We start from the raw sequence: 20,801 nt of genomic DNA on the forward strand, positions 1-20,801 counted from the left end.
ATCCCCTCTGTATTCATAAATATATTTTAAAAAGAAGACTTAAAAAAAATACTTCCCAGGGTGTCAGGGCTGAGAAGAAGAAGAAGAAACATGCAGAAGTTTAAAATTGTTCAGATGAATCAGCTGTTGTGACTGTTATGCAGTGACTGTTATAGAGGAATGACTGATGTTGCCTCATGACCTTTTATTTTTTGTCCAGTAATCAACATGTTATTTTTTCACTGTCAATATTCTTTGGTTTCTTGACAGATGACAAGGACTACAGGAGGACATGAACATTTACATGTTCTTGAATGTATCCTTTGTTAATACTTATCCTCAGATACTTTCTTGGGTAGAAGAAGTACATCAGAAAATAGTCCTGTGACAGTGTTATATATAGCATATATACAAATATATTTTAATATGTTATGAATGATGGACTGAGGACATTTGCTCATGTACTTTACACGTTTGCACTTGTTTTAAAAGTTGTACTTCACTACATTTTAGAGAGGAATAATGCCTGCATTTTGCTTTCAAACTGCGTTATGATTACTTTTACTCTTCATACTTTGTAAGCTTTTGAAGGTAACTTCAACATGCATAATGCAGGACATAAACTTTCACTGAAGTATTTGTATAGGCTACTGTGATATTGCTACTTTTCTAACGCAAATCGCATATACTTTCAGCAGCACTGAACATCTGACGCCCCGGTTGTTTTTGGTTCGATGTTGAAAAACGGAAATCCGTATTTATAAACGATAGCTCTGAATAGGCTACGGGAGCGTGCACCAATGCTTAAATGGTTAGTGCAGCCGATGTGTTTTATATAGGAAACATCTGTGATTGCTTCACAGCAGGTAGACGAGTGATAATCTAAGTAGAATGGGTTAATAGAACAGCTAACTGAATCCCCCATGCACTTGAGACAATAGATACTTTCCATTTTATACGACTTTATTCTTATACTCTGCTATATTTCAGGGGACTATAACGTACTTTTTAAAGTATTTTCTAGTTTTAGCTTTTAGCTGTGTTAATAAACGATGCACACGTTGAGTATCGTCAAAGATAGCGGTTGTTTGTCGACTCAAGTGTCAGATTGAGCTCTGCAAGATTCAACTGTGTGTCCTTGAAGTTGCACCATGGCTGCTGAAGGCAGTTGGTTGTTTACCGCGCATTCACTGACGCGCACACTCATCTCAGCAAGTCTCTTTTCTGGGGGTACAAACCCTCTCGACCAATCAGCGTGTCCTGGCTCGGAGGGAGGGCAGAGTATGAAGATACTTGACAGCGCGCTACATAAATCCCCCGGCACTTTTTTCTATTGAATGCGACTTTGGGTCACCACTTCAGGGCGAATCAGGGCACCTCGTGGTTTTTAAAGTGCACCGCTTCATGATTAACCGAATGTAAACAGACTTTTTTTGCGCCTCTGTGTAACTTTGAAACTCGTACAGCAAACATATCAAACCGTTACCCAGTTGTATAGAAGAACCCGTGTCATAGTAAAGCAACGTTGTGAGCGCTTAAAGCAACTATATGAGTGTTGCAGCGAAAACATAGCACCGTCTAATACCAGACATTAAGCTCCGCATCCATCCTCAAGAGTCTCTGTGAGCGCCTGCGAACATGACGAGACGCTCCTGCACGCTTTATGCGGTCGGGGTGATATGCAGCACCCTGCTGGTGGTCGGGATTGGTCTAGTAGTGAGTCAAGTTTTCCGAACCTTCATGCACAACCGCCTCAAAAAGGTAAACACACACTCTCATCCTCTGGACTTAAACCACGTGATTGTTTCATGATTGCAATTGTTGTTTTTTGCTATGAACCTGTAGAGTTACAGTGAGTAGGGATTGTTCAGATTACTATACAAAACTCCCTGCTCTTTGCTACACTAGAAGGTTAAAGTGCATGACTATGCTGTGACAATTCACTCCCTATCATGTTACATTCCACTAAGATGTTAAGATGCCAGAAAGTGGGCCCATAATTGAACTGCATTGTGATTAATCTGCTTTAAACTTTGAATGGCATTTTTGCAGGACAAAAAACGTTGCTGCTGTTTGTTTCATTATCTTGTATTTCCCCGTTGCTTATCACTGGAGTACAGGGTCTGTTGGTATGACTTGCATGTGTTGTAGTGTATAATGCTGGGATTCCATCCAGAAGGAGTGGCTTTACTAAACAGCTTGAACTCCTTGAGGTGGAGGAAGCTGGGTTTCACTTGGAGTTCACTTGGCTGCTCTGTGCAATCAGCACTTTCCTTTCCCCAAAGTGAGATTAGCCTTGTCAAAGACAAATGGCATTATTCCATTAGCATGCATGTTGGAAGACTTTTGCAATGAAGTATTTTCCCAGCACATGTCCCGATGATTTACATTCCTGCCTTCGATGCTTGTTATTATGACAGGAGATGATTCAAAGACACAGCTAAGAATAAGCAAGGGGTGGGTCAGCTTGTCTTTGGTATTGGTTGGATTTTCAACACATGTCAGAAAGAAAAGCTGAGTCTGCTGCAGACAGTAAACCAGCACATTACAGTTTGATTTTATTCGGCATACACATTGCTCACTACAGTGGCTTGATTCACCATGCCTCCTTTCAAGAGATTCCTAACGTTCCATGTTTGAATATGATAAATAGAGATGAGAAGCACGGAATGAGCTGAACTGTAGAATATCTTGCAAAATAAAAGTGAGATTTTGAGTACTTGTCACTGTTAATATCTTAGGACATGAGTAAAAAAAAATGAAGATTGAAAATAGAGCAACTATGATTCTTCAATGCATTACCTCATAAGTTTACTTATGAATATTCAGCAACATCAAGGCTAGATGCTGCCAAATCCATCCCCTTAACAAGCTGGAGGTTTGCATTTTTCCTAAAAATAAGACTTAAATCAATACTTTGATTATTACATTTTTCTCTTTAGTCAATCGGTCATCCAATTAATCAACCAATTCTTTTAGCGTTTGTAAATAACACTTCACGACAAAAGTCAGAGTTGTGAAGATATTCTTTACATTTTTACATTTTTTTTTTTTTCCAGAAGTTGTAATCCTTTTGAGCTCAAGTGTGAGGAGCATCTGTTGTTGATGATGATATATGTTGATACATTTAGTTTATATTTAGTTATACTTAGTTTATACTTAGTTATTTTAGTTTATATTTAGTAATATTTGATGTATATTTAGTGTATATTTAGTAGTTTAGTTATATTGAGTGTATATTTCTCCTTCCTTCTTTGTATTGAACTGTTGCACCTCAATTTCCCTCGGGATAAATAAAGCTGCTTGAATCTTGAATCTTGAATGAAAGGTTTTCGGTACTTTTGTACAGTAGATCGTTTACAGATGCACAGGAAAGTAGAAAAGAAGGGTACATAGACATTGAAGTGAAGGTTTCCAGTTATCAAACATACTGTATGTGATGTTGCAGTATCCTCCAGGGTTGTGCATCACATTAGTTTGGCCTATGGGAGGAACGGCGTAGGATGCGACTTTATCGTGACATTTAAAGCTGATGGGAAATGGATATTTAACCTAAAATAAACATCAATATTATTACATTTTAACGCTGCAGATAAAAGAGTTGTTTGATGTTTCATCTACAATCTCAAAGGTGGAGAAGTCAGTAGACCAAATACAAACCCTCTTGAATTTATAACAAACATCTTTTGTACTTCAGTTTGCATCAGTGAAAGCATTTGCTCAGCACCAGTAATCATACTTCAGACCTTCTGCTTATTTTTGTTGTAGGCTACATTACCATAAATGTGCTCCATACATTAAATATTTGTAAGTTAGGGCTCATATATTTCCTGGATTTCCAATATTTCCGACTGTTAGTGATGTTCAAAGCATTCCCAGACATTTCACTTACTCTGATAACAGTGCACACATAAAGTACTGTTCAGTGTTATCATGTGACATACCTTCATCCCTATTTTCATATCAAACCTGCCTCTCCAGAACATGTATCAGATGGCTTATCATAGAGGCTTTGACTGTAGAGATCACGGGATGTATTAACAATGCTTTTTGGTGCCAGGAGTTGCTCCTATTGCTAATATGTTACATTTAAACAAAATTAATAATATCATCAATTGGTTGTTAAGCCCTGTTTAACATCCCTGTCCAATATTTACTTTGAGACTTTAAGAATTACTGCAATAAAATATACTGTTTGCTTTAAAGTCGTTGGCCTTAGGACTATCTAGTGCAGCACTTCCAAGTGTTTAGGCTAAGTGATGGTTTATGAATTTACTTTTATGGACCTGTCAGAAAGAAGAAGAAGTGTTTGGGGTCACTAAGATTTAAGAGATTTCTATGGAAAGCTGCGTAAGATTTGAGCACTTATTATCTGATTTGTATTATCTGAATTTTTAGTTTGCGTGTAGTGTACTATTTGCCAAGTATTAATACATCAGTAGCCCAGAGGGACAGAACAAAGCCAGAGTAAACAAAACATAAAGTCAAATGTTCAATTTCTAAAAACTTTTTGGACCATTTTAAGTACTTTCCAAACTACAGTAGACTGTTCAGGGCCATGAAAGATGATTTAAAGATGTTTAATACATGCAGAGAAAGAGCAACAAGATGAATTACACAAGCATTGATTATGCAAAGTAGTTTCCATCCCTCAAGAGCATTAACTACACTAACAGGTGGACATGTTAAACAATCTTACTCAGTAAAATATATGTGTGGGTGTGACACAGACACATGGTTATCTACTAGTGGCCTGTCAGCAGTATGAATAATTTCAGCCGTTTCAAGTTCCCCCTCACCCCAGTTGCACCAGTGTGAAAGATCTCATTCCTCAGATACCCCCCCCCCCCCCCCGCAGTAGACGCTCTGTGTGTGCTAAGCCTCTTTCAGACTGCAACGTTTATTGAGAAAGGATTGGCAGCCCCCAGCTTCCATGTGAGCCAAGCGGGGTCAATGACCTGCTGATGGTGAAAAATTAGTTGTGTCTGATCAGGAATTTGGTAATTTTCAAAAACTGGACTGACATAAAGGCCAGCGAACCCTCGCTGGCCTTTATGTCAGCTTTAGTCCATTGTTTTGGAGCTTTACGAGTTGTAAGAAATTAGTCTCATCAATAGAAAGCTACTCATTGTACACACTACTTTACACTACTTTTACTTAAGTCAAAGATTTAAATACTTCTTTTTTGCCACATATTAGCTTAAAATCATGTTCACACCCGTTATCCATTTCTCAACGTAGAGCCAATTTCCACATACAGTATATGGCTGCTATCTCTTTTTTGGTCTTCATAATGGAGGAATTTAGTGTCCTAAATCTCTGGATATTTCTCAACAAGTAGTCTATGATAATCTCTTCTAAACTGGAATTTTGACCTATAATAGACTGGATTACCAAGGTCATTAGGATTTCTCTCTTGGCAATATGGATATCTTTGCCAAACATTACAACATTCAATTGCAATGGCTGCCAAGAGATTTCACAGAAACGTTTTAACCACCTGATGTCAAAAGAGGAAAAGGCAAAGGATCAAACTCTCCATGAGTGTATCTGTATCAAATGTCACCCCGCATTTAATGGTTGTTGCTTGGACTAATGTGGAAGACTGTCAGTCCCATTGTTAATTGTACATTTTAATCCTCATTAGTTGTAACCAGTATAACAGCTACTTTTCCTCAGCTGGTCCAACCTATAGAGGATCATATCGAAGTTATACAATCTAAATGAATCTCTTTGACATCTCGGATTGTGTCAGTGCCAGCCAGCGATCTGTCACTTGGTATGTCCAGTTGGTGGCAATTGGAAGTTCTGGTCAATGTAATTCAGTTTCTATCAACAGGCTGGACAGGCCTGGTAGAGCTTTGCTAGGTGTAGTCAGGCAAACCCTTTTAGATCATGCAAAGCGTGTACACCACAACAGCCTCTCGCTGCGCCCAGTGTTATTCCCATCTATGTATTTGCCTGCCCCTACATCAAAGCACTAGCAGAATGGGTATTTGTGTATACACCTGCTACATGTGTTTTCAGATGGGGAGTGGTGTAAGGGTAGCTGGGGTAAGTCCTGAGGTAAGGGGGTTTCTCTGTTCCTGTTCTTCATGCGGTATTTCATAAAGCATGCTGGGAGGTATACTATATTGATTGTTTGAAGCATGAAAGCATTACATAGAAAGACCATGCTCTCCTTCCCTGATCTAAGGTGACAGCTTTATTATCCTTGGCAACTCAGGTAAACTTTTTGTCTCTGAACAAGTAGAGGAGACCCCAAAGGAGGAGGGGGTCATGCATGCTCCCCTGAAACAATGAGACTTGTTTGGTGTGCTTTTTTTCATCATTAAAATAAAGGCTTCAACTTTAACACAAAGCTGACACAATTGAGTAAGAGTTACTTTTGATATGTTGTCAAAAGATACACTCTCAACCCTTTCCTCCTTCTATCATTCCCTGTGTTTTCCAATTCCTCAAAAGAGTCCTGCTGTGAATCAGGTTATCCTTTTTCAGAGGCAACGACATCTGCTGAGAAATGTTCTTCCATACTGTGTATTTTGAAACAGGATAGTAAAGGTTTTTCATCTCCTGCCCTTCACTTCATAAGACTCAGACCTGAGGAATGCAGCTTAGATCATTAAGGTTGCAGTCCCGCGCAACAAGGGGGCATCTAGCTCTCTGCATCACATGACATGTCAGTGGCTCTCCCGGAGAGGCCGTTGTCATTGGCAACCACTGACAATGGGGCTGTGCAAGGGTCTCCCCCCTAATACCATTCATGTGTGCCACCGATGCTGTTGTCTGACGCTCAGACAGCAGCTGCCCTCCGTGGCTCCCCAAAGATGTTTTTTGTCCTTTGGGTAGTTTTTACTATGAACACAAACTTTAAATTCAAACCTTGGTTTGCAAAACTTTCAACACTTTTTGTAACACATGCATCATCATTTGAAAGCCACTTAAATAAAATAATACCACTCCGTAGCATGTTTTTATTTAGTATACAGTATCATGTTGTTTTGTATGCATTGCTTTGATACAGAAAAAGTGTTTCTTTCACAGCCCTGTTAAAGTGCCAAAATGTACAGAGAGTGGGTGCTAACTCAAGACCCACCTTTTTAATTTGTCTTTTAATTAAAGTGTTTTACTCTTTTGTTATTCAGTCCTGTGTTTATTGATTTTTGTTGGTATGAAAAGCTTTGTGCTTCCCTGTCTATGGATAGGAGGGGGTTGTGGTATTGTGTTTCTTCTTTATTCTTTGTGTTACCTCTTGTGTATGAAAAAAAAGTTCTATAAACACATGTTGATTGATTGATATTAATCAATCATATATTTAAACTGAGATTTGTCCTTTATTTCTCAACAGGAGATTGTTTTGGTAGAGGGAAGCCGTGTGTTTGAGTCATGGAAAACCCCTCCCCCACCTGTCTACATGGAGTATTTTTTCTTCAATGTGACTAATGTGAACGAGTTCGTCGAAAAGGGGGCCAAGCCAGTGGTCAAACAGATTGGACCCTACACATACAGGTAGGGCAAAGCACAGAAATGCACACAGAAATGCTGCCACTAAGAAACTGAGCAACATGTATCTCAATAAATCTTCCTTAATCTGACACATTGTCAAATATTGATGTCCTTGAGTGTGTGTAGGTGGTGTTTGCAGACTTGTAAATAGGTCCATCACCAGATACTAACTTACTCTGTGTTGACTGAACAGCAAGAAAAAAATCCTAAAGAAAAAAATCCATTAAATTGGTAATTTGTTGCATGTGTTTTTAGCACGATACCCAACATATAAAATCAATATTGCAGTTAATATTTATTGAGTTTATTGACTTTTTGGGTTCATGTGGTGTATCTATTTGAAATTTGGACTGCTCCAAGCAATCTACAATCCAAAAGATTTGATGTATGTGTCTCAAATATGTGACAGGAACAATTCTTGAAACATAATGATAATAAAGAATATATCTCTCTGTTTTATTGTGTTTGCCCAGGGAGTACAGGTATAAGGTCAACGTGACAATGGTGGAAAATGGTGAGAAGGTGTCCGCATACAACACCAAGAGCTTTGTGTTCATTAGGGAGAAGTCTGTGGGCGACCCAGCTGAGGATAACATCACCACTGTCAACATCCCTGCTTGGGTGAGCCATGAACTAAAGCTCTTAGACAAATAGAGGAAAGTGGAAATCAAAGTAGAGGAAAGTTTAAATCCAAGTGGGTGGAGCATGGAGTGCTTGTGTGTTTCTCCTGCCCTTTGTTTAGTGTTTCCTCAATGCTGACCACCTCATCCTGCTTTCCAACTCATCCCAACTCTGCCTCACTCTCACTCCCCTTCTTTAGGCTGTGATGAACGAGTTAAAAGAAAGTTACTGGAAGGCATCCATGATGTCCATCTGGATGAACTCTATAGGGATTGGTCTGTTCACCACTCGCACTGTAGATGAATTGCTTTGGGGTTATGAAGATCCCTTGCTTGTCCGCATCGCTTCCATGAAACCTAATGTGGAGAAGATCTTTGGCCTCATGTACAAGGCACGTACTGCTCTTCAAATAGTAAAAGCTGATTAACCTCTGATGGATCAATTCGTTTGTTTTGAAATATAATCTGTAGTTTACATAGCAAGTCTTTTCCATGATAACAAATGTGAGTGTTTAAAAAAAATCATTTTAATAACTTGAATCTTTGGGTCTGTTTAGAAAAATGGAAGTAACGACGGGGAATTTGTATACCACACTGGGGAGCAGAACTACATGGATTATGGCCACGTTGAAACATGGAAAGACCAAAGGTAGGACTGTTGCAGTCTCACACAAACACACACCTCCTCTCTGTCTTCATACACTGTAATGAAACCTCATTGGGTAACCTTTGGATTCAAAACGTTTCTCAAATGTACTGCTTATTTGCCAATAACAAGGGAGTCTGTTTGCGTGTTTGTCTGGGCTGCTGCTCACAGTTCAGAGCAAAGGACAAATCATCCTGTTACTCTGAATGTATTAATGTTTTTTATTGACCTTTTTTAACCTATTGTATTGCCTGACTTCATAGTTTCTAGCCTCATACTCCTGGGAAATCACTCTTATCAACTGGGATTTTCAGATAAAAACATGTTTGTTGATCAAAACACTGAATGGAATTTGGCGCTGTTAATATTAAATTGATAATACATTGAAAGTAGGGTTTTTCAGAAACATACAGCACGTAGCATTAATTGCTACATTACATTCAATTGCTGGTCAACGAGCGGGATTTAGATGAAAATTTTACTTTTCAAAAATATATTAAAGACTAATATTTCTGACAATATTTTGTTTTGCAGACAGCTGACCTTCTGGAATTCTAACCAAAGCAACAGCATCAATGGATCCGATGGAAGTGCTTTCCATCCCTTGCTGGATAAGAATGAACGCATTTACATCTTTACTCCAGACCTCTGCAGGTACGGTTTAACAACACAGAGCCTTTTCTTTAGTCTACTGCTTTCACGTGGCATCATTTTGAGATACATAAATCACTATAACTTTAATATTTTCTCTTACAGGTGAGTGTAGTGCTATATAAATAGTAATGTTAATCTGTTTTGTGCCATGCTAACAGATGCCTCTATTTTTGGCAATGTCAGTATGTCTGTACTGTGTTTTGCTTTGGTCAGAACAGAAATATCACACAAGGAGGAATTTTCAGTAGGACAGATTAACATGGTGTCCATTGGGTGTTTCCTTATGACATTGTTGATCCCTACTTTTCATTTAGTGCCATTAGCAGGTCAAACTTTGTTCATTTTATCCAGCACATTTGTTTATGACAAAATACCTTAAAAAGTAGTGGGATCCTCATCAGCCTTGGTTGTTCACACAAAAAGACAGGGCTTTGTCAAGAAGGCAAAAAAGAGCAGACACCTTTCTCATTTCAGCTAATCAAGGGGGAAATGTATCTGAATGTTGGATTATTGGCTTCAGAAATAGTCTTGAAAGAGCCCATCATAATCCAATGTTAGAACGTTTTGGGGTTTGGGGGTGGGGGGTTTGGGAAACTTTGCATTGGTCAATAGGTTCGCTGCTCCCTAAATGCGAGTGGCGACCCGAGTACCTCTACAGAAACACACTTGTTTGCTATCCTGGTTCCAACATGGTGGAACGCCATTTGTATCCCTGATTGATTGATATCAGGACTGCAGAAACTCTAGACATCGTTGTGAAGACTGAAGACTGAGGCTGTTTTGCGTGCACCTAGGCAAAAAAAGAAAGAAAAAAGAAACAAATATTGTATTTAAAAGGTTAAGCCCATTTGCACCAAGCTAATGCACCTGTACTTACAATATCTTTGGCTTACTTGAAGCACTGCATGTTTTGTATCTTCAGGGTTCATTGCATTTGTTGTAAGTTGCTTTGGATAAAAACAGCACCTAAATGAAACGTAATGCCTTTATGAGCACAGCATTCAACAGACTCAAGAACAAAAATAGGCTTATATTAAGTCATCTGACTGCAATAGGAATTTGCTTTGTCCCATTTGACCTACTGTTACCTAGTGTCCCACATATGATTGTTATGTCTGTGTATGGAGGGGTGATGTCTATTTCTGCTACATGACCTGGACTGAACATGTTGCACACAGCTCACATCACAGCAGGACACAGGCTGTCATATCTGGTATGAACATAAAGTTTACTGGCCTTGGATCCCATAGTTATAATAACATCCTGATCACTTACAAATAGCACCACTGGTGACGTCTGTTTTCCTAACAAGGCTTTACTGCCTATACATGGCAGCTTCCAGGAAGCCCTTCATGGAAAGGCTACATGAAGAGGAATGTAAGTTGGGAGTGTAATGGGAATGAAAGATGTGTGAGTGGCGAAGGGGAAGAACATTTCTGGGAGTGAAAATGAAAAACTAGAGAACAATTTTCTGTTTCAGTTGTTGACCAGCTGGATCGACCAATTTAATTGTGCTTTTTTTTTGTTATCTTGGAAATGTCTGCCCGAAATGTGCACTACTAATGCTCGTCATGACTTTCAGATTTCTGGAGGGACCTTAGCATGGATGTTTTTGAAAGTTTACCCAATGTTAAAAAGGAGCATTTGTTCTTACACAGTAAAATACCAAAGAGTAGATTCTTGTTTTTTTTTAAAGGTTTTCTATTTAACAACTGCCAATCCCTAAGGCTGGCTCTTTTGATATGACTGCCTCGCTCTTGCTAATAACTAGAGCTTTTAATTTAGAAAAAGGCTATGACATGAACAAAATGTTTCTGCAGTCAGCCCCCCCCCCCCTTTTAGTTGAGTGTGGAAAGAATTTGTTGGAGTGGCATGGTTGTGCGTTTGACTCTGATTGGATGCGTGTCAAAAAACCCTGTCCTAAATGTTTACTCTTTCACCTACTTATTCATTGCCTGGTGGCTTCATCATGGCTGTCTGTGCTATAGGGAACAAAGGAAGGCTCCCTCCCTGTTTCCTGTGCCTTTTAACCTTAATTATAAGAGGAAATGTTCCATTGAGGCATATGTGTTAACCTTTCACACAGACAGCTTGGCTTATGTGTTTTCAGACTGAAACTCCAGTAAGGGAAGCTCGCCATTTAGTCTTAAACTTGTGTTTGGATAAATAACATCTGGCACTGATCTTAAGAATAAAGAATGAGCTTGAATTCCCATCTGACTTGACCTCTGGTCCTGTAACCGACAGCTTAGGCATATAAACTTCAACATTTTTGACAAAGTGCACACAGGTGTCATTGTTCAAATACCACCTTGCATTTTGCTATACGTTCATTTTTCCTCTAGTTGTGATCTTACATTTAAAAGACTTGACTTGATTTTAAATAGATTCTGTCATGAACAGGTATTCACAAAACAAAAAAGTTTATTTTAGAAACACTTAAAAGTAGAAGGGAACTCTGAGAGCATAGACACCACCAAGGCAAGACCCCGGATTGATCCCGCGCCCATCCAGTGTTGTGGTGAAAGAGCGCCCCACTGGTATGTAGGTAACTTCATGTTTAAAGCAGTATTGCAGCTTGGAGACGACAAAGGCTTCTAAAACAAAAAAAAACAACAAAAGAAATCGTACTCAACTGAGAAGAAATTGAAGTGGTATCTGTGATGAGCATGTCTCTCGCCAAACTGCGTTTTTTCCCCTGGAAAGCGACAAACTCGGTGATACGAGGTCTGAATATCCATGATTCATTACAGATCCAACAAATAAGAAACAAACCGTGCCAAAAGCACAAGCTCGGAGGTAACTAATATAACTTGACTTTTACCTTATTATTATTAACTTATATAGTAAGCACATGAAGAATGAATTATTGTATACATCACTAATAATATCAGTTGTACATTTGTTTTAAAAAGTGTATTCCCCCATCTTTCCTCCATTCTCTTTACCATTGAAACGCATGTAGTGCATCACGTAATCACAACAACTGTTGGCCCCCTACATATTTAAGGAAATTCGATACAAAAGAACCATATGTTATCTTATCTGAAATTATTCTTGCTGTTAAGGTCTCTCATGCCCAGCAGTACAAGGCACAGGCTTTCAAAGTCCTATTCTAGAAACACATGCCGCTTTTTACTTAGCTCCTCTCAAAAAGGTCAAGGGAAAGGGCTGTACAGTATTGTTGCACCATTTGTGGGCTGAGTAGTGAAGAGCCGCATCCTCGCGGCCAGTTGGCAGCTGCTGTATGGACTTCTTTGTTCTCGCTGAGAATGATCAGGATTCCCTAGGAAAAAACAGAAACACAGGACAATGATGTACTGCTCACAGAAGCGTAATTTCCTTAGAAGCTGTAAGAACACTAAAACATTAAATATGATTACACATCCCCACTGCCGGTACAAGAACAAGGTCAACACCCTCATACTACATCAATATTTCAACTACATGTTAGGAGTGTACTTACAATAAGATTTTATTTTCATTAATTTTCTTTACATTCATTTCCTAAGAAGGGAGGCGAATTTAGGTTCAGGTCATGTTTGCTTGTGAACAGGTGTCTGAAAAGGCATATCAACTCAACCAAAATGAATTGTTGATCGCCCAGGTTGAGCAGTACTTTCATAAGGTGTGCTTATTTATTTTGATTTACTCATTCTGGAAAACTAAAACTAATATTAATTTTAGTTTTTACTTCAGACGTACCCAGGCACCTCTTAGCTGTGCTATTGTGTTTTTGTGCCTACCTGGCAACAATTTAATAATTACAATATAGATATTTGAAAGTAGTTTTCTTGTATTTTGATATTTGATATAGTTTATCACTCATGTTCCTCCATCAGCCCCTGTGAAATCATTGTAAAATTTGCTTTGTATTCCTATCTTATGTGTCGAGCATTGCTTTCAGGCTCTCAATTGTTTTTTGAAAGACATTGTTTACATGTGGTAATTCATTATAATTGATATTAAACTGTTGGAAAATAAAACAATAAGATGGTAGTAAACAGAGATTAAGATAAATTAGTCATGATAATAAAGCTGATTTCATTTAATCATTTCCTGCCATGTTGTTGCCTCACTCTGCAGGTCGATCCACATGGAGTTTGAGAAAGATGTGGAGGTGAAAGGAATCCCAGCGTACCGCTTCACACCCCCACGCTCTGTTTTGGCCAGCAAAAAGGAGAACCCAGCCAACGAGGGTTTCTGCGTTAGCCCAAAGGAGTGCCTGGGAACCGGCCTCCTTAAAGTCAGTCCCTGTCGGAAAGGTAAATGTCAGCTTATGCAGCATATTTTTTCACCCACACTTTGCACTTTCACATGCCCTCTCCTTTCGCATTGCTATGTTCTGCGACCACAATCCTATTCTCTCCTGTTTTTTTTTAGTAGCTGTAGATCCTACACAAAGACTCTGAGCTTGACCTGGGCCTTCCTAGTGAAAACAAACCGTAACTTTGAAAGCTAAGATCTTTATTTCTGTTGCCCTGTTCTTTCTGATCTGTACCCAGCCCACTTTCATTTATTTTTTTCACCTCAGATTCTCCCTTTATTTTCCTTGTAAAATCACCAGTTCTAATAAGCTTTTAAAGACCCACGCCATGTGATACAGCTCTCCAGCCAACTCCACACCTCTAATGCCATCTGACCATGACCGGCCCAGTTGCTGAGGGGCCGTAAGCCCTGTCACCTGATTCTGGCCTTGAATATGAACAGGCTCTACCCTACTGCCTGTGTGCACTGACCAAATATTTTTTTTTGTTTCTGAAATATCATTAATTTGTTCAACACCAAATGCCAGTGTTTTGCTATAAATAATATCCCAGGTTTTTCCGTGTTCTTTGAGGCATTTATTACTTTACATCAGTTACTTTTTTCAAATAGTTATTCTAACGCCATGTGAACATCATGTCTTCTTTTTTGTCTCAAAGTTACATTATGTTGCAAGTAAAGATTGTGTTGATGCAGTACATGCACACTATGTATTGCAGAACAATATGAAACAGACATGATGTTGCTTGCTCCAGAAATAGTGTTTGCAAGATGATTTCCATAGCCTACAGAATTTAATGGAAACTAGGAGATTGCTGTCAACATAAATATTAGGCACACCGCCCAATAAAACCAAGAATTTGGAGGTCATGGTACACATTTTCATGATTCAAAGATTGAAAGGCTTAATTGTCATATGCAACAATAGCTTCAGAGCAGTTTGGGTATGGATAATCTCCCAGGCTGCTCCTGCAATGCAACACATAACAAGAAATAAGAAAGAATGACATTTTATTTGAAAATGGCCATAAAACTTGTGCAAATGTTGTGAAGCCAGCAACAGAAATGTCATTCTACTCAGATAAGGAGGATTTAAGAGAAAGTGCTAAGGTCAGATTTAGGGTCACCTCTTAAGGAATGAACACACTGATTAAGTGTGGAACACGTAAGTATACCAACACAAATATATGTATATGTGTGTGTGTGTGTTGCGCTTGAATGACCTTGTGGGTTGTCACAGGAACAGCCTCTCAGGTGACCGCGAGTGTCCAATGTTTTTATTGAGCGTGTGTTGCTAAACACAGGGGCAGGAAAACTGTCACCTCTGCCCCACTTCATCACTCAGTCCCTGTGACTGTGCCTCACGCAGACAGCACGACTATGTTCACACACCTTCCCTTATCTGTGTAGGAAGGAGGTTTATCCTGTTTATCATATGAAGAAGCAAATTAGCTAGACTAACAACATTCTTTATCTGGATATAATATACAGCCCTTAATGTGTTCTACAAGCACGGATGGGATCCATTTGCGGACCTATTGTTTATTTTCTTTGGAAGATTGACCCTGAGTAACCTGCTGCATGTTCTACAATGGAAAGTCCGATTATATCTCCTCACTTTCTCTTGAGGACTCTTTCCAAATGTTCTGATAGGTTCTTACATTAAACAACAGGATATCTGACATTAGATGAGAATATTTTTACTATGTTGCTGCTTTGATAAATTGGCTTACATGTGGCACCATCACATTATCGTACACAGATTATTTTTAGCAACAAAAGCACATTAGAGAAACTACGTGCTTGTTCTTCAGGGTCTGGGTCAGGTTCCAGGGGGCTTTTTCTTAGTTTGACCTCAATGTCCTTACTGCAAACGGTAGCATTTCTTTAGATAAGACTGATATTCTCAGGAACACCTTAAGAAACACTGTTAAGGTCATCTCAATGTTGCCCATTACCTGATGATATCTGTGTTGACATGAAAAAACTTGAATTAATGAATGTGTGAATAGGCAAAATAACTAGTTTAACCTTGTTATGGAGACATTTTACATATAAAATATAAATAAATATTTATTAAACTTTGATTAGAGATGAGAAAACTTTGTCACAAAAAATAAAGCCAAAAATGTGTCATAAAGTCGAACTTTATTCATTTTACACTAGAGAGATAGGCTCTACATCATCACTTGTCTCTCCCCTCTTCTCTCAAAGGTGCCCCGGTAGTTGCCTCCTTTCCTCATTTCTACCTGGGAGACGAGAAATACGTGGCTGCCATTGAAGGAATGTCTCCTCAAAGAGAGCATCACCAAACGTACCTAGACCTCAACCCGGTAAGCCACCAGGCTGCAGTTCAGCAGCTTCAAATGCACTTTTGACTCTGCAGGTGCAATAATGACATTAATGCTGTGGCTCATGTTCTTTCACACTACACATCTCAATCCACTATGAAAATATGTGGTATGAAAGCATTTTATTACATTGCTACACCCCCTGGTGGCAGTCATATAGAAGTACAGAAGAAGATATTTAACGTCACATTGTCTTCCTAAAACAGTATCATCGATTTCATTTCGTTGCCTGTTGTGGTGATATAATGCTTCACTTTACAATGTTACTTATGGTAAAGGCTACATTTATGAGTTATTACAGAAAATAGTAATAGGAATATTTTTATAATCTGGATGAAGGAGAACACGCTAGCAAATGTTTAATAAAGTAATAGGTTTTAGCATCCAGCGGTGGAGTTTTCTGCAGAATGGTGAAGTGGGTTGTATTTTAAAATAAAGTATAAATAAATGTATAATGAAAGCTCAACTTGGCTTACAGACCACTGGAGTGATTGTTCGTGCCAACAAGAGAGCACAGATTAACATCTTGTTTAACAAAATACCTGGATTCCCGTGAGTATCTTCCTCTTAACTCTACCTAAACATTGCTATTCCATGTTGAACCAGTGTTTGATTGGCTGTACTGTAAATGATTGCTTTTGCACTCTTTTTATTGTGTTAACAACAGAAAAACTAAAGCTCTGAATGAGACAATCTTTCCCGTCATGTTCCTCAATGAGGTAAGAAACTATAAAGACATGCTGACCCTAGATTTGATCACATGAGTTAATAAGCTCATCATCATGGAGTGCTGATGTTTTAAAGTTTTAATTTTCCAAAATGAAAAAGCATCATTTCAAAAAGACACTCTTTTTTTTTGAAGGGAACAACTTTTTTTTAGCAGTTTTAACAAATCAGGAATAAACTACTACAACATTGTAATACGTAACAATATTAATACAGCTTATTACTCCATCAAAACCAGTATCTATACCGCAAAGACATAAAACACAGTTTAAATCTACAATTACATTTGAATCACCAGGCAAATATAGAGAAAAAAGAGGAATAAACTTAAAAATGATTACACTGTGCACATTATTATTATTATTGTTATTATTATTATTGTTATTATTATTATTATTATTATTATTATTATTATTATTATTTTTGTTATTATTATTTTTGTTATTATTATTATTGTTATTATTATTATTATTATTATTTTTGTTATTATTATTATTATTATTATTTTCTTTTTTGTTTCATGTTTTCCCTCATTTAAAACCAACTGCTTTTGGATTTGAGCCATATATCCTGCCAATGATTTGTGTATGGTATTATGTTTGTACTGAATGAAAAAATATGTTTGTGTTTCGAATTAAGTACGTTTAGCAACAAAATGAGCAGATAAATAAAAAAGAAATAGGAAGCACATGGTAAATAAAAAATTAAAGAATAAACCCATTGAATTTGCAATATTCTAAACCAGTCACTAATCACATCATAGTTTCCTCTACATAACATATGTTTTGCTTGTCTTTAATACGCAGAGTGTGGTGATTGATGATGCTTCTGCGGCGCGAGTACACAAGCTGCTGCTGATCGTCACTCTTGTGTCCAACTTCCCGCTCATCATCGTGGGACTGGGTGCCATTATGCTCGCAATTTTCATCATCCTTTTGCTCAAAGCCCGCAAACACAAGGTATGACGACACTTCTGACCGGATTTCCTTCTAACAAGCTTAACACTTTTTGCTGTGCCCCAAAAAGTAATTTGTGTTATTTGTTGTGTAATTCAGTCAGTTGCTTAACCATACACTAATTGCACTTTGCATGTGTTCATCACTGTGTGTCCCTGTGCAGAATGAAGTTGAGCGCATCGTGTTTACCAAGCCACACTATGCTGTAAGTTTTTGGGTTTTTTTTGCTGCTTTGTTGAGTCTTAATTGACGATATGCATTTTTTATTTAATTTATTTTTCTATAGTAAGATGACTAACTATGTAAACATGAGTTATGATTCTGTACAGTAAACCTAGTGTAAGATGAGACGTTCAAGTACAACAACCGTTTTTGATACAGGTACAGTATACAGTAGGTTTACAAAGTAGGATTAGATAACTTTATAACACATTTTATCCTCAATCTCCCGTTTCAGACCTCCAATGAAGACGACACTTCTTATTCTCCAGTGAGTGATAAGGAAAAGGAGGATCCTCAAAATGGAACATTTATTGGTATGACGGCTAAAAGTGAACCACAAGCATAAGAACAGAGGAAAAGGTGGCTTTGTACATGGACAACCCTCAGAATCAGAAATAGGGATGTGGGTTTTCAGGAGAGAGAGAAAAAATGGTCAATATCTCCTCTATGATTGGAAATCTTTAAAGGGTGGGGGGTTACGGGGTACTATATGTACTTCATTTTAATGTCAAGGCCACTGAATTTCAAGAAAAGGTTTGACACAACACTGAGTCAAGAGCCAAATCTTGCTGTTTGAATCAGTTTGCTGAAAGCTGCAGTTCTTTAATAAGTAGAGTTAGAGAGAGCTTTTTGTGGTGGTCCCAAACAAAGATAACACATCCCTTTATACCTCAGAGGTGGGATGAATTTGATTTTAATGACTGAACTTATTCTGTTTGCCTATCAGTGGTTCTCAACCTGGGGGTCCCAAGATAATTTCGGTGTTTCAAGGTGGTTGTTGAGTAAAAATATCAAAATAATGCAAAGACAAACCTGATAATTGTGACTTTAAAAGTTTGAGAACCGCTGGCCTATATCAAATTTAGTTGACTGACAACTGTGTTATGTGGCACAGGTGGGGATTTGGGACCAGGGAAATTAAATCTGTAAACTGTGATTTTTATTTTATTTTATAGGTATTATACGCCACTCTCAGGGGGCCTCTGCTTAGATACTATCGAAAATACTATCATAAAGAAGGGTAGAGAAGCAATACATCATCATATCTTGTCTTTGTGAAAGAATTAGAATCAATTCAGTGTAACTATTGTTAATTTGCATTTTATCCTAACTAAATGTTACAAAACATTTTCATGGCTCATTATTGTTTTCCAGTTATGCATTGTATTTAGAGGGAGATCTGTGAACATCATTAGCACCACACCTGAGAAATCCTCAGAGTATATTTTTGTATATATACAGTGTAAGGTGAATTGAACTGTTAACATTCCTCTCAGTGTATTATGGAAATATCAGACAAAACGCTGTATATTTTGGATGTTTTAACTTTTGTGAAATAGGAAGTCCTCAATTTTATTTGTAAATGTTAATGTAGAAATGAATGAAGTAAGAGCTTCACAGTTATATTCTCGTGCCATAATGAGCAACACTTTTATCTGCCGTCTAAAACCCTGAATATGACAAGATTTTATTTTAAAAACAGTGATTCATACAGCACTTAATTTTGTGTTAACGTTATGGATTGCCCTGTTTGACTGCTTACATTAACTCACGCCTCATCACAAATATGATTCAGCTTATTATCAGTTCAAAATGGTGTTTTTTTATGCTTTTGCTGAAGGCCTTGATTGCATTGTTGCTGCTCAATATAACACCCAACATTTTATTTATAATGTTTGTGAAAGTCTTCATGTCAGGGGTCTAATGTAGTCATTTCTACTAAATCCTCATGATGGTTCAATTTATGAAGAAACACTGCAGCTAGATTTGTTACTGAATTTATCTAGCCTTTTTATAGTTTTCACATATTTTGTCTAAAGAACGCTGTCACACCATCAAATCTCATGCAACTGAGAAATGTTGCATTTTTTGTCTTGCCAGCAGGGTCAAACTGCACTTAATCATTCAAGGCTGGTAAAAACATTTTATGTGCCATTACAATATAGAAATACTACAGAATTACTGTATTTAAAACTGTGTTGAGCCCAACCTTTGTTACAGCTATCATTTTAGGCATAAATGAGTTACTTCATAATGTCTCCTATTACATGCACTATAATAATAAGCAAAACATATATCAGAGATTAACAGAGGAGCTGTAAGTTTAATTTGCTTTGATTTAACTTTTTGTGGTGGTGTATACTTTAATCAGTTATGTTCAATACAAAAAAAAAATGAAAACAAAATAAATTCAGTGAAATGTAGTATCATAAATCGGGGGAGGGGAGAATAAATGGATGAAACAATATTGTATGCAAAAATTACAGTATTACACAGTATTAGTTTTCTGGTGAATAAGATAAATTATTTTTGTTGCAAAAATAATTTGCAACAATTATTGCAACCAAACCAAAACCTAGAGAGCACCATGTGGACTGTACACTGGGCTACATTGTGCCATGCTTTGATAACAGATTGTATTTTCTGTAATTATAGTTACTGCGATAACCACTAAGTATTGTAATTGTGAGCTTTATTTTGAAACAGTATTGTAATTGTGAGCTTTATTTTGAAACGCTGACTGTTAATACTGTATTTACTGTGTACACAAAAATAAAAGTAGTTTCAGTAAATGTGTCTGCTCTTTATTTAAGCCTTTTTGACAGGGTTTGATTGTCATCTCAGTAGCAAAGTTTGTAGCTAGAAATGTATTGACTGTTAATGTTTAAATAAAAAAACAGATTCCCATGGTTTCATAGGCCCACATTGTTTTTCTTTACAATTTTGACGTGTTGGATGCGTGCTGTCCTTTTTAGGATAAGGCTCTTTGTCTTGGTTATAGAGTTATTGTATTTTTCTGCTGGTGTTTGTGAGCCGGCATAGTATAAATCACACAACACGATTAAAACAACCGGAAAAACAACGCAACAATACC

At 37.7% G+C, this 20,801-nt stretch overlaps 1 protein-coding gene across 2 annotated transcripts; it reads left to right on the forward strand.

Moving 5' to 3' along the window:
* Positions 1-1,282: 1,282 nt before the first annotated feature.
* Positions 1,283-20,499, forward strand: LOC134868234 (lysosome membrane protein 2-like). Of its 2 annotated transcripts, XM_063889206.1 has the most exons (13): positions 1,285-1,740; positions 7,328-7,488; positions 7,959-8,106; positions 8,306-8,497; positions 8,663-8,754; positions 9,286-9,405; positions 13,492-13,670; positions 15,886-16,004; positions 16,501-16,574; positions 16,690-16,741; positions 17,555-17,707; positions 17,868-17,909; positions 18,162-20,499. In XM_063889206.1, the coding sequence occupies exons 1-13, from the start codon at positions 1,618-1,620 to the stop codon at positions 18,270-18,272; spliced, it is 1,566 nt and encodes a 521-aa protein (XP_063745276.1). In that variant the 5' UTR covers positions 1,285-1,617; the 3' UTR covers positions 18,273-20,499. The 2 variants fall into 2 exon arrangements, with proteins under 2 accessions (XP_063745278.1, XP_063745276.1); XM_063889208.1 differs by lacking the exon at positions 17,868-17,909 and having other exon boundaries at positions 1,283-1,740.
* The last annotated feature ends 302 nt before the right edge of the window (positions 20,500-20,801 follow it).

Source organism: Eleginops maclovinus, chromosome 8 (genome assembly GCF_036324505.1).
Source record: "Eleginops maclovinus isolate JMC-PN-2008 ecotype Puerto Natales chromosome 8, JC_Emac_rtc_rv5, whole genome shotgun sequence".
NCBI classification, from domain to species: Eukaryota; Metazoa; Chordata; class Actinopteri; order Perciformes; family Eleginopidae; genus Eleginops; species Eleginops maclovinus.

Coding starts and splice junctions, on each gene's coding strand:
- LOC134868234 (XM_063889206.1), top strand. CDS start 1,618: ATGACGAGACGCTCCTGCACGCTTTATGCGGTCGGGGTGATATGCAGC. Junction 1,741..7,327: donor TGCACAACCGCCTCAAAAAG/GTAAACACACAC, acceptor ATTTCTCAACAG/GAGATTGTTTTGGTAGAGGG. Junction 16,575..16,689: donor AACAAAATACCTGGATTCCC/GTGAGTATCTTC, acceptor TGTTAACAACAG/AAAAACTAAAGCTCTGAATG.